Source organism: Haemaphysalis longicornis, unplaced genomic scaffold (assembly GCF_048455015.1).
Source record: "Haemaphysalis longicornis isolate Haplotype H1 unplaced genomic scaffold, Haemaphysalis longicornis Haplotype H1 scaffold_3, whole genome shotgun sequence".
Classification (NCBI taxonomy): domain Eukaryota; kingdom Metazoa; phylum Arthropoda; class Arachnida; order Ixodida; family Ixodidae; genus Haemaphysalis; species Haemaphysalis longicornis.
In genome coordinates, this window is record NW_027526335.1 from 91,064,763 (window position 1) to 91,078,441 (window position 13,679).

The 13,679-nt window shown below is 44.2% G+C and overlaps 2 protein-coding genes across 5 annotated transcripts in view; one reads left to right on the top strand and one right to left on the bottom strand.

Annotated features, from left to right (window-relative positions):
* LOC144174832 (uncharacterized) overlaps positions 1-13,679 on the bottom strand; it is a 365,599-nt gene that overhangs the window by 292,951 nt on the left and 58,969 nt on the right. The gene's annotated exons all lie outside the window — the stretch shown is intronic.
* The window catches only part of LOC144174833 (uncharacterized), an 82,852-nt gene that overhangs the window by 24,156 nt on the left and 45,017 nt on the right, over positions 1-13,679 (top strand). For 2 of the 3 annotated variants that reach the window (XM_077703754.1, XM_077703756.1), the window contains exon 2: positions 1,039-1,172. In XM_077703754.1, coding sequence (XP_077559880.1) covers positions 1,078-1,172 — 95 coding nt within the window. In that variant the 5' untranslated portion in view covers positions 1,039-1,077. Of the gene's footprint in view, positions 1-930; positions 1,173-13,679 lie in introns of those variants that run through there. The other variant, XM_077703755.1, reaches the window with a different exon arrangement.

Consider the following 13,679-nt stretch of genomic DNA (forward strand, 5'->3'; position numbering starts at 1 on the left):
CGTACTTGGTCAATCCCCACTGTGGGTGTGCGCCCGTTCATCTTTACTTCCTGTACCAATTTGTACACATGTTGACACTCGTTTCCGAAAGTAAGCGAGGCATTTTTATCCGCCCATGTCTAAGCCGTGATTTTTTTTTTTTTTCGTCGTCGTTACTCTCAAGCGTCTTCAACCAGTCGCTGAGCTACGCGCAATCGCGCGCGTCTCTTCGTGGCCGCAATTTCAGCCAGTCGCGTTCAAGGTCAGCCGCGGCCGTTTACAACTCTCGGCGAACGTTTCGTCCCTTCGAATCAGCGTTGCGCCAAATCACGCCGAACGCCAATAACAAAACGAGAGAGAAAAGAAGATCCCAGTACAATAAAATTCACAGCCAGATAGCGAAATCCGGAAAGAGACAGCGAAGAAGAAAGTCGGTGAGTTGTTTGGAGCAGAGTAATTTCTCCGCTTTTCCCCCCGCTTAAAAGTGTGAAGGGAGATCTCGGCACTGTTAAGATAACAGAAGGCCTGGAAATATTTCTTCGTCGGTTCGCTTTGCTCCTACGATGGTTGATAGGTTCATGACACTTCAGGGACGCTATGTTCTGATCTCAGAATCTCAGAAATAAAACAATAAACGCGTAACTGGTCAGTTTTCATCATAAAAGGACACGGTGCTGACGCTTTCGAACCTCGAAGGTGTTGAAAAGCCTCCCCCCCCCCAAAAAAAAAAACATCGGAGGCAGGAAAGGCTGCGGCGCAGGCGGAGCGCAGCGAGGGAGGTGGGAAGCGGGGAAGCTCCACGTCACGACGTCGCCGCTTCGTCAGATTGGTCAAGCGTGAAGTGCGGGAAGGGTGGGGAAAGAAAGGGGAGACGCGCTCCCGCGCGCGTGTTCGCGCGTGTGTGGCGGAGGGAAGGAGAGGCAAGGGGCGCGTTCGTTATAAAGCGCGCGCGGGCTTCACCGGCTGCGCACGCGGTCCACCGTCTCTTGTAAGAACAACCGCGGCTCGTGCTGAACTGTCCCGCACCAACGCCGGCGACACCTCATCTCCTGGACGCAGGCACCGCCGTCTCCACCTCGTCCGGGCACCGACGAAGACATGGTCACCGTCCAGTGCAAACTGATGGCCGCCATGGCGCTGGTCCTGGTCTGCTGCGCTCTGGGCACCTCCAACGCTGACTACACGGCCGACGAGTGAGTGGCCGCATGTCGGCACTTCTTCTCCTCCACCACCCGTTATAACAAAATACCCGTGATAACGAAGCGAGGGAGGGCGGCTGTATTGTGACGCTTTGATAGGTGGATATCCCGAAACCGGAATTATGTTTAATGGGGAGAAAGACGTTGGAACTGCGGTGTTCTGAAAATGGGAAGAACTCCTCCTTAAAACCCGTTTCATATACAAAGCCCCTGATAACTGCAACTCTCTCCCTAAACTGAAATTAGTTGCAACTTTCTTCCGAAATTGAAATTACTGCATTCGAAATGTCGGCATAGTAAATAAAAACAGGAAGTTGTCTTGCTTTACAAACAGAAATTTCGTGCCAGTTACCTACCCGTTGGTACACAGAGCATGTTTGTCTGGTCTATATCGGTTTCTTAATAAAATTGAACCGCGGGGAACATTGCGCTCGATAAATACCCACAGAGAATGACACACAAGGACGAGCGCTTCTAACAGTTGGTTTTATTTAACCATGAACAAGTGCTTTTTTGTTAAATAAAGCTAGTTGTTAGAAGCGCTCGTCTGTGTGTGTCTTTCTCTGTCTCTGTTTGCGTAGCGCACTGTTTCATGATGAATCCCTTAAACCTGGGCCGGCTTGCTGTGAAATTCAACAGTAGGGAGAAAAATGAACACATTCCAGGCTTTTAGTTTTCATTCAGCTCAAAAACTTCAGAGGACACGGTATTTGAAAGTTTAAAAATAACCGACACCACATTTGTGAAGGTACCGAATTGAAGTATGTCACGAGCATCGCATGAAGCGCCTCCTCCGGCCGCCCTATCACGCTCTAAAAAATCGCCGAAATGAATCCAGCAATCTAGATTTAAACTCCTGCAATCTTCTTACGAATCAAACCGTGCATTCGTTGTAAAGGTGTGTTCGTTTTATCACGTGTGGCCCATCAAAAACGAGAGATAATCCCATTTCAGGCAATGGCATATTCTGTAGATAATCGCAGCATGGCTGTATCCTGAAAAATTATGACACTATCAGCATTAGTAGACGAAGCCCCCAAACATATTCGAAATGTCATCGCACGCCCACAGCATCGAATCTCGTAGACACGTCGCGTTGCTAAAACGCGATCGATGCTGCTGAGTTTAAATTAACTTGGCCCATTATACTGGCCCGTAATAAACCAAAGCGTGAGGACATTTCGGAAGGACAAACTAGCCCACACGAAAGTTTCATATACTAACATATGCTAAGTTCATATGGTAAGTTTCAAATGCTAACATCGAGGTGAATTGGGGCTGCCGTTTTTGCACATACAAAGCGAAGCAAAGCCGGCTAGAGCAACAGGTTCAGGCAAGCCAAGCAGCCCGGATCGATGTCTCGCTCTCCGTTTTGCGTTACTTTCTAAAGGAACTGCAAGCCATAGTTCTCAAAAAAACGCAAAATTTTCTTCTTCTGTTACCACCAGATAAGTAGCTCATAACGCCAGCTACAAATAACATGAAGATGCGATAACAATAATGTCGCCGCAGAAACATTTAATTCATGTTTGCATGAACACAATTACGCTGCATAAAGAGAGAACGACTTCTGCGTGCTTTCGCGGGAAATGGTTCCAGAATGTGCAAGCATTATTTTTATGAAAGTTGCTGTAACACTAACGCTCAATAACAAATTTCCCTGATTGCCTGAATAACCGATTATAGTGCACGCTTAGCAGTGCAAATCGCCGCACTTAAAAATCACATGAGAACATCTAGTTCAAAACCTTGCGATTAACAACGGGAGTATTCAAGCAATGCGGACGATAATCTACACAGATTAGAACTACAAAAGTCTAGGACTCATCGGCTTTGAAGAGCGCTGAGTTAAGTTTACAAACATTACCCGATTGCTCAGCAGCTTAAAGCCTAGAACGCGTATTTCATCATCTGTTTTTGAACCATTTACGCGCACTTTTTTTTTTTTTTCACAGGGGAGTTTCCGTTCCCATTGCGCCATGCTAAACGCCAATGAGCGACGTCGAATCCGACTCACAGGCGAATCCGAAGGGCTGATTGCGTTTAATATATTCAAACAATGCTTGAACAACAACATGACTGTATTTAAGTCGATGATAATTTGAATTTTGAGATAACATGAAGGTAAACTGCAAACAAGGCTCGTTGCGGTAGTACCTGTACATCAGGCGCTGCACAAGAAGTCTGGCGCGTTCTCTTTGTCTACACCTACACTAGACTTCCTCCTCTTGACTTCCGCCAAGTCCTGCAAAAAAACAAAAACGATCAGGCAAGGTGAACTAACCAATACAGCTACAAAAAAGACTTTGAGGCACTTTCACTTCTTCCTGCAACATTTTTTGCCATAAAATCATTCCTTTCACTGAGAAGCAAGAAGTAAGTGTTAAAAATACAAAGGTTTGCTCCAACAGTCCCAAAAATGGGTGATCTAAAGTGTTCAAACAAGGTAACTAGTTGCGTTACATAAATCCCTACAAATCTTTTTGTGAAACGTTTCGCAAAAAAATCTTTGCGTAACAGTTTTAACCATGCAGTTTTGTACGCATCTCTTCCAGCGCTGCGTGGATAAATATTTTACGGTGCTGTTCGTGGACGGGCAATTGACAAACGATGACACCTATGTCTAATAGCTTAGCCACATTTCCTAATCTATCATGCAAAGTAGCCTCAGAAGATAACAAAAGTGGCATAACAGGTGAAGAGAAAAGAAGGCGAACAAATTATTCAAAAGTGTTATCAAAATGTATGCTATAAGCCACCCATGTGTGCGCATTGGATTTCCAAAAGCATTAACGGCCTCCTCTTCTTCAAACCATGGATTCTCTGAGTTTACGAAGGCGATATCTTACAGCCTTAAATACTGCGTAAACACAAGACAGGTGTAACCGGCTACCAGCTGGCCCAGCAAACAGTTTTTGTTATTCCTGCTCCAAACTTTCAGGAAGGTTGAACGCAGCTTACTACACACCGCAACCGGAAAGCAACGTTAAATGTCTTTTTCGGTACATCGTGACTATTCAAATCTCACAAATATGCAACTACTTTGCATGAATCTTCAATTTCGGATATGTCTGAGTGCGACTAAAACAACACAAACAATCTGATTATCCGTCATAACGCCGATCAAGGAAAAGTTCCGCAAAGCCTGCCGGCACGTTTCCTCTTAAATTTCGCGCACCGGCCAGCGCTCCCACATCTTCGGGTTCAATATCCCACCACACAGAAGTCTCGAAGGTTCAAGATATCTTTATATGTGTATATTTGAGAAACGCGTTCGTAGTCGGTCCAAGATACTGTGCTAGGTGATGCGCCAATATTTCAAACTGGATATAGATGCAAATCACGGGGGGCACGCAGAGAACTACGCATCGCTTGATCCCCGACTTCGGAACGCCATCACGTCTTCCGTCGTCTGAGGCGTTTGAATCCCAGCTAAATGACGCCTCCGTCGTGAACAATGAACTCCGACGTCAAGATCAATGATCTTTCATTTTAAATGGCTCAGAGAACTTACAAAAGCAAAACAATAGAATAATACTAAAACACCAGCGAACCATTCATCTTTTGTTCGCATGACTAGCGCTGCACTTAGCGTGTTTTTTGTGGGCATTGTAAAGGCACTGAAGAGATCTGAAAACATCCCCTAATCACTTTGCTAGTTTAAAGTAATGCTGCGTGTAGTCCGCGTTTCGAACAATTTCTACGTATTTGATCTTGGTACGCTCAAGGGTATTGTTTTTCATTTGCCATCCTCTTCTATCGGTGTTGTGGCATCCGTTGTGGCGAAAAACTCCAGTTCCTTGAAGGTCATTTAAAAAATATACTGAACTACAATTGCTTCCAAGAGACTAGGGCAAGACCAAGAATTTCATGAAGGGATAAACTAAGAAAATTTGAAGAGCAAAAAATAGACTCAGCAAGCTCAGGATAAAAGTGGCTGGGAATTTTAAAGACGGTAGTCTTTCTTGGGCTACTTAAACCCAGAAATTTTGGTCTGTCTGTATGTCTGTATCTCTGTCTGTGTGTCCGTCTGTCTGTCTGTGACTCGATTCAGCCACCCGGCCAAAGCAAAACAATGCCTGTGCAATAGTCTTATATAGTCACAGCTAAATCTACCCGTCTTGATCCGGTGTAATGTTCATACTTGTCAACATTGTTGGAGAAGAACAAGACATTACGCAAATATGAGACAACAAATCAATACAGAAGTGATATTTGCAGTGTTCCTTCATAAAAATTCAAACATGCTTGACTTTTGCGAAATTAAATACTTCATCAACTGCAGAAAAAGAATTCACTACTCCGTCGCCTGCTGTCGCCCGCGCCACTATAGCTTCTGGCGCCATTTTAAGAAATCAGCCGGCAACAGTTACGCAAGGTTCCACTAGATAGTTTCGACGTTCTGCTTGCAACGCACGTGGAGTAGGAAAACGCGGTTCTATAAACGTTGAAGTAGGGTGCCTCGATTAACGCGCGTCTTCGCCCAACGGCAGCGTTCGCATTGAGACACCCGGTTTGGAGCAGTGGAACGCGGGAAATTTAAAATGATTTAAGCAAACATTTGGCGTATTTACCTTGGGAGGAGCGCGACGCAAGAGGAACAACATGAGAGGTGAGCGGTAAAGCGAAGGGCGGCATTTACTTCGCAAAAGCCGATAAAGACTATCGTCTTTTGATGTAATTTGCAACGAAAGGAGCAGATACGCGGCCAATTTTTGGGAGAGGCCTTCGTTCTCCAGTGGGCACAAACAGGCTAATGATGACGATGATGAAAGTACAAAAAATGGGGACGAGCAGGCATAAAGTTGCTGGTAATGAGAAATAGATCTATATCCAGGTTCTGAAAACTGAATTGGTATCAAATAGAGTTGCAGGCATCCGTGACGTTGTGGTGCTGGTTTGTGGAGCGCTTGTGGGCACCTGACGTTTTTGCTTCCTTCAATCTATGGAAATAAAAATTGGCACGAGACTTGCACCAAATACTTAAATACACGATCATCCGTGTTAAACTTCACAAAAAACCACAAGGAAAGGTTTGACAAAGTCATTTCAGTGTTCTCGTAGTCTCAGCCGATGTAAAGTGTTCATTGGGCTAGACAAATCCTAATGTCAACAACAGACCTTCATTAGCTCGGTTGCTATTTTTTGTTGAAATCAACGCTTTTCTACACAAATTTGTTTTCTTCTTGCTTTTTGTCTTAGTTTGCATCAAATCACTGAGCGTGGGGCGTGATCGTTCTTGACCTATCAGAGTGACGTAAATTACTGACAAAGTCTAGACTGTGGAAATAATATCAAGTGGAACTACATCGGCTGGATGAGCAAGCAGAGCAGCAAAGCAGTATGCATTGTAACAGACTGCCTGCCATCAAGATTAGTTACTGAAGCGTAATTACATAAACTTCTAGGAATAAAGGCTCCCTACTTTGCTTTTTGGCGTTTTTTATTTTGTTATTGTATAGATTGTTTGCATTTTTACAAAAGACTGCGTGTTTGTAAAACCTCCCATGCATATGCGCCCTTAGAATTTTTGCCGTTCTTCCTCTGTTTTGTTCTACGCGCGGGTTCTCTCTTTTTAGCTTGCTACATCCGCGCCGTTGGTGTGTACAACATGGCGCCGTCAGGGGTAACGACTTTGGCGTTTATTGAAATCTCAACGCTTTCACGTGCTTTATCGCTATCTTTGCCCCTACACTGAATATAGCTTAAATGAGAGAAGGAGAGACCAGCCAACAGTCATGGTGACAGCCACCGAAGATGCCGACTAGCATCGAAAAAATGTTGTAAAAACATACGGAACAACCGGATGTACTCGAGAACTTTGAGAAGTGTACTTAGCCGCCAACCATCGCTTGCCGACGAGAAACCTTTCAGGTCTCTACTGACCTTGCTTATCGCGTGATTCGCCAGGGCATGGAAAACGATGTTTCCTTTGCTTGCTTCAGGAAGCGTTCGTAAATGCACACAAAGATGGGCGGGTTTGTAGCTGTCTGCTGGACGCATGAAAAACTGAAGACGGAGTTAGGTTGCGGTCTCAGCGAAGATAGCATTCCAGACTAAAATCCCGTAAGTAAATCAAAGCTCACCAAACTTTCTCAGGTTTCAAACCGTCGCAGAATACCTTTGCTACACGTTAGTGCAGCGCATGCTTGAAAAATCCTCCGGGGACACAGAAACAGTTAAGCCTTGTAAATCACTAACGTTACTGAAATACATATCTGCAATCACACTAATATTATGGCAACATATAGAAGCGTGAAATTTCTACTTGGCTCACAGCAGCTCCGTATGTGCCTGTAGGGTGGAAGCTTCGGCGAGTTGATATGTCGTAGCTACAGAACAGCTCAACGGGACTAATACATAAGTAAAACTAGGGCACAAACACTGCGTTGTGAATACACAAGGAACTACACAAGGATACACAGCACCGCGTTTGTGTCCTCCTTTTTCATGCGTATTCGGAAAGATATGTTGCTGTTATCGGCAGTCACGTTTCTTAAAACTACTAGCACGGGTGCACACATGGGAACAAAGAGGACACAGACAATGCGCTGTGAATGCACAAGAACACACAGTGCCGAGTTTTTGGCCTCTTCGTTCCTGTGTGTGCGCATGTGCTGTTTGTTTCAAGAAGCGTGGCTGCAGAAAAAACCAAAACATTTATCTTAATTAAAGCATATACTTTTGTCCAAACAATTTAGGCACTTCTATTCAAAAGTTGAACTTATGAAGACAAATACCAGGTGAAGCATACGCATACACAAAAGGCGAAACACTGTTCCAACACCGCAGTTGGTGTATGCGTGCATGCTTCACCTGGTAGCTTCTTTCATCGGTTCGAAAGCCATTCAAGTTTATGAGTTTTTGCAATTACATGGGGTAAGTAATCACGGTTGTCTATTGTTTTCTTTTTTTCTTTTTTTGAGGGGGCCGTAAAACAAGATTTCAGGAAGCACACGACTGTTTGTCCAATTTTACCTCAACAGATCAAAAAGTTGCTGTCTGAAGTCTGCGCCACGGCACATGAAATAACGCCTTCCCTTAGTGTTTCAAGAAAGTACACGCACTGAGGTAATTTTATGTTGAAATCTTGCAAAAGCATGCATAACGCTAAAGCTTAATAATACAGGTGGTCACCACGCAAGCATGCGTATCGCTATAGAACTTTTTTTTTTCGTTTACATTACGTATTTCTAACGAGGTACTTTCCTAGGGGACAACCTACAAATAGTGTAGCTTTTTACCGTTGTTTATTGGTTCTATACACCGTGAAACCACAAAAGGATATGATTTTTTCTTGTTTCCAAGCTTACTGCACGGCGCGTTAGAAAATTCGCCAAAAAACATGCATCACAATATTCCCGTGCACATTGAGTAAAGCTTTATTCGGAAACACATGCGATCATAGGGACTCGCCGCAGCCAGACAGGTATGTTTCCTCCAGGAGTAATTAAAGGGTTGGTATTAAGGACGGATGACGTCCTTTTTTCACTTATAGTATACGGCTTCACTATGGGGTCTGTATTTATATCGTAACAAGAAGAAAAAAAAGCCATGGCGTTTTGCGTCAAACGCACCTCAGCTGCGAAACAAGCAGAAATTGGCGTCAAGAGAGCATTCATTCGTATCTACGTATGTCACGACACATTATCGTCACTGAATATCACGTTGAATCTGATGACAACAACATCGTTATTATCGCGGAAAAGTCAGTGATGATGACGGTGGCCGGCGTCTTGACGCGTGGACGTGCGTGCGCCCTTCACTCACGACACATCGACATCCCCATCGTGATAAAAACATTATCCCGAGGACCGAGATAGCCGATCAGCTCTTCCAAAGAGACGGTGTCACATACGCCGCGCATTTTCTACCAATGTTTCCAGCATTAGAATGCTCAAGCATTGTTTGTTCGATCCCACTTGTACTGTAAGAAAAGTCTAATATTAAAGGTTTACACATTTCCATAGGAACTCAACGATAAAGCCCGTCTCTAATGTTCGATGTCTCACACTTTCACCGCATGAGGAACTGCTATTAATAAAATGTCATAGTACTTTCATATCTCTGTATGACAGCCCATAATGACCCCTAAAAATACCTTCCCATTAAGCCATATGTGTACATGGCGTATAGCCTTTTTTGTGGATAAGTGGGGTCTTATGGAGCTATTTATTAAAAAGTTGTGGACCATCATAACTTGATATCAGGCTCCTGATATTGCCCAAGAAAGTCTCCCCGGTAATACGTTTGTGTATAGCAGTGAAGTTGCCCTCAGTGGGGCTTGATGTATAGCGTCTTGAAAGGATACATGGCGTCTTATAGAGATATTTAATAAAAGGTGCTAAGGCCTTCGTGAACTGATATCCGACGTTTCATATTGCCCCTAACGATGTCTTCGCAACAATGCATCTGTGCATAGTGGCGAAACCGACTGCAAGGGTTTTGTTGTATAGCGCCATATGATTATATATGGGGTCTTATAGAGGCAGTTAATAAAATGCCTTGAGGCCGTCATTCTTTAATACGAAACTGCCTATATTGCGCCTAGAAAGTCTCCTCAGCAATGCTTTTGTGTATAATGGTAAAGACAACATTAATTGGGCCGGGTGTATAGCAGAGCGGCTTAGGCACTAACTGCCAATTTCCCCTTGGGAGGTTCTGCAAAACTTTTTTCGCCTCTTTTTCTCAATTTTCCAACACTGTTTTTAAGTTCACATAATACAATACTCGTTGCCCATTGCACGCCTCGATGTAAGGAATGGAGGCTAGCGAACAACAAAGTAACGGCGCGCTTATGCATTACAAGCATAAGTTGAATTATGAAGCTTATGAATTACAAGCATACATTAATTACAAGAGGACCATGAAAGCATTCTGGCAAGTAACATGAAACCATATTACTTTCCTTTTAGATGTATATGTATAATTGGTAACAAATAAACCATTTGCCACAGCATTCTCCGCTAATTTAAATTTACAAACATAAAAGCCCTCAAAGGGCGTCGCCCTGACACGCCGGTAGCGTAGTGGTTATCGCACCAGACCGGTATTCTGGAGGTCGTGGGTTCGGATCTTACCTGGCGGGCATTTTTTCTTCGCTTTCTTTCTTTCTTTCAAAATTCTTGATCTGTTTCAATGGCCTACCACAACCTCCCCTTTGCTTTCCGAGGTCTTCTTGACTGCCAATCCTTATTTCTGTGTTATATATATATATATATATATATATATATATATATATATATATATATATATATATATATATATATATATATATATTATAGACCCTCCTTAAGTAGTCTTATATTATAAATGTAAGCAGCATACATACATGAAGTGACATGACCTCCGATACCAAACAAAGACGTAACGAATTTACGCAAGTAACATTCGGCTCCACACGTGTTATGAACAGCGTAACGCACAGCACAGTCCAGCTCCTATAAAGCCAATTATTATCACCCTCAAGTTACCTAATACTGCAATTCGTTTTAAAAAGGAGGCGGTAAATGAACGGTTTCACAGTGTTGCATGTCCAGTAAAAAAAGGTCCAGCGAAATTTGCAACTAGCAAAACTAAGTCAAATGCACGCAAGGGGGAACCCGGAGAACTGCTTATTTTGTTATTGCCCCTAATGGAGGTGTAAAATATCTTTAAAGAACGACTTTACGAAAGCTTCCAAAGGGGCGAATTCGTGGGCAACAGGAGGGAATTTTTCTCGATATAAGTACAGCCCCAACCTCCCATGACATCATTAATACTTTTTAGGCGATTACGCAAAGCTCGATAGTAAAACTACTATCCTAAAGCAAGCAATTTTTCGTTCTGTTTCCACATAGATGACAGAGATTTCTACTTATTTTTTTTTCTTATCTTATTTCTAGCGAACGAAGAATTGTGACCAGCCCTAAGGGCTTCGTGATTGTTGGACAGCATATAGCTCTTTGTGAGCTTAAAAGTGCCATTATTGAAGGTGGTTGATTGATTGATTGATTGTGGGGTTTAACGCGCCGACGCAACGCAGACGATGAGGCGCGCCGTAGTGGAGGGCTCCGGATTAATTTTGACCACCTGGGGATCTTTATCGTGCGCCGAAATCTCGTACACACGGGCGTTTTTGCTTTTCGCCTCCATAAGAAAAGCGGCCGCCGCGGCCGGGAATCGAACCCGCGACCTCGTGCTCAGCAGCGCAACGCCTTAGCCACTGAGCCACCGCGGCGGGTATATTGAAGGTGGTGCTAAAACCTGTTCGTTTTTTTTACTTCTTCATATTGCAACGTAGTGGGAAGTCTTACATGAAAGCTTTGAAGATTCAATAACCCACCTTACATCATAGTTATGGCGCTCTCTGGCCTAGCTTGCGTTGCGCCGTTTACCAACAAACATACCCATCAAACACGCGCTGCCACACAAAAACACTCCCGTGCGCGAGACTAGAAACGAGTGTGTTCTAGTGCATTCCCTGCCCAAAGTGTTTTTTTATGTTATAGGGCATCTTATTTGTCCATGTTGAGGGGTCTAATAAATAGTCGATCAGCCTTTCAAGTTTTTTTTAATAAAAGTTTGTGCGCCGCTAAGAACTGAGAATTTGTGAAACAATCAGCGTTGCAATTGTGCTGAAACAAGATTCGCATTAAATATTTAGTTATCACCTTCCTTTTAATGACACTACAAAAAAAACACTTGTGATGAGGACCCATGTAATGCACCTTCGAGGCTTGGTGGAGTTTGCAGCATGTATGAGGTTAAACGTGCAGGCTGCCTTGAATGTTGCACCCTTCCTTATTAAACTAACTATGGTGGGTCGAATGGACTTTCTACACAAGCGTTTATCAAGAAACGTTGAGTTTAGCAGTGCGAAGACCATACTGAATCATGACTTCAAAACGTGAATGCAACAGAAGTGTTCGACATTAGCGTCAGAATAATTGCGGAGATATCTACGGCGCATACTGGTTAATCATTACTTTTTCCACAAGATGCCAGGAAAGGGGAACAATTTTTATTTTTCCGATACAGTTGTTTAACACGAAAGTGTTTTATTCCTGTGTTCACGAAGATTTCCGTCATATCCACCACGGAAGTGACGCCAGTACAACGAAACAAGTGGCCTGTAAAGGGTGCACGCCTGCACACAGGGTCCGCTTGCGGGGAAGCAACCTTTAGTACTAAAGAGTACGTTCTACTTAGAGTTCTTCGTTTTCGGGTTTTATATTTTAATACGAAAGTGTCTTGCACTGACGTCATACCCGTCACGGAAATGACGCCAGTACACGTTTGCCGAAGCGACCCTCCAGCAGGACGTCACTCGCCAAGCACACCCACAAGACAGCCGCGGACCCGCAAATCATGCTACGCTGCAGATTTCGCTGCTCATTTTACTTCCGTGTTTTACCGATTCTTATGACAGAGGAATCAACCCCAGTTTTTTCATTCCAAATGTCGGTCACATTTTGTGTGAAGCGTGACGGCGGCTGTAACTAGCTTATTGTAATGCAGTGAGCTCTACATTTACAAACAGTCGACAAATATTGAGGCCACGTAAAGAGTTGTGGGATCACGCTGCGACGCATCGCTCTAAGCACGGTGACGCGCTTAGAGGTCCCGAGCTCTCGCCATTTAACAGAATCCCTGCAAAGCTTCCGGCTGGTGATTTGAGGGCACTGCTCTAGCTGTTCCACACCGACAAACACCACGAAGCCATTTCAAGCTTGTTATGCACGTGTGCAAGACGAGCCCAACGCGCACTTCGTCCAGCGGGTTCTCTGTGGCCCACATAAAAACTGCGGGAATAACCAATAGGCACAGGAAGACCTCGCGGCGCTAAGCCTTTCCTTTTGGACGGCAGTTTTGTAAGGTGCGCAAAAATATTGGAAATTCGAAGCGGGGTCCACTGGAGTTTCCAGTCGTCGTTCACATCAAACTGTGTGAAGACCACTGCTTTTCGGCGAGCTTCTATCCGAGGCGCAGGAAATTTATCCTGCTTTTTCCAGTCCTTTTTTTGCTCAAAACTTCCATCAAGCTTCACCAAGCGGAGCCTTCAGAAAGTTTAAGCGCCATGCAATTGCGTGGCGTCGTTTCCCAGGTTAGGGACCACAAACGGAATTCGCTGCGCGACCAGCGCTACCGCCGCGCAGTCTGGTTTATATGCGCGTCAACACCCGTGAACGAGATTGGCGTTTCGTGTTCCCTCAAGGTGTCCATTAGACGGTGCGAACAAGCACCTCTTCCTACGCTGTTCCGGGCGCTTGTTAGATTGGTTCCCTACAGAGATCAGCGGCATTTTACCGGGTTCTGCTTCCTTGTACATCCTTCGCTTTCTCCTTTCTCTTGCATGCGGGGGAACGCCAGGATACGCGCTCGAATATACTTAACTCCAGCACGAGTCTGCGTCCTCGTCGTGCGATTGAAAAGTTTGAGTGAGAATACATAGCGGAAACCCCGAACATACCGAACAAAATTATAGATACTCGTGTTACGTTTGCCTTTGGGTACCATCAA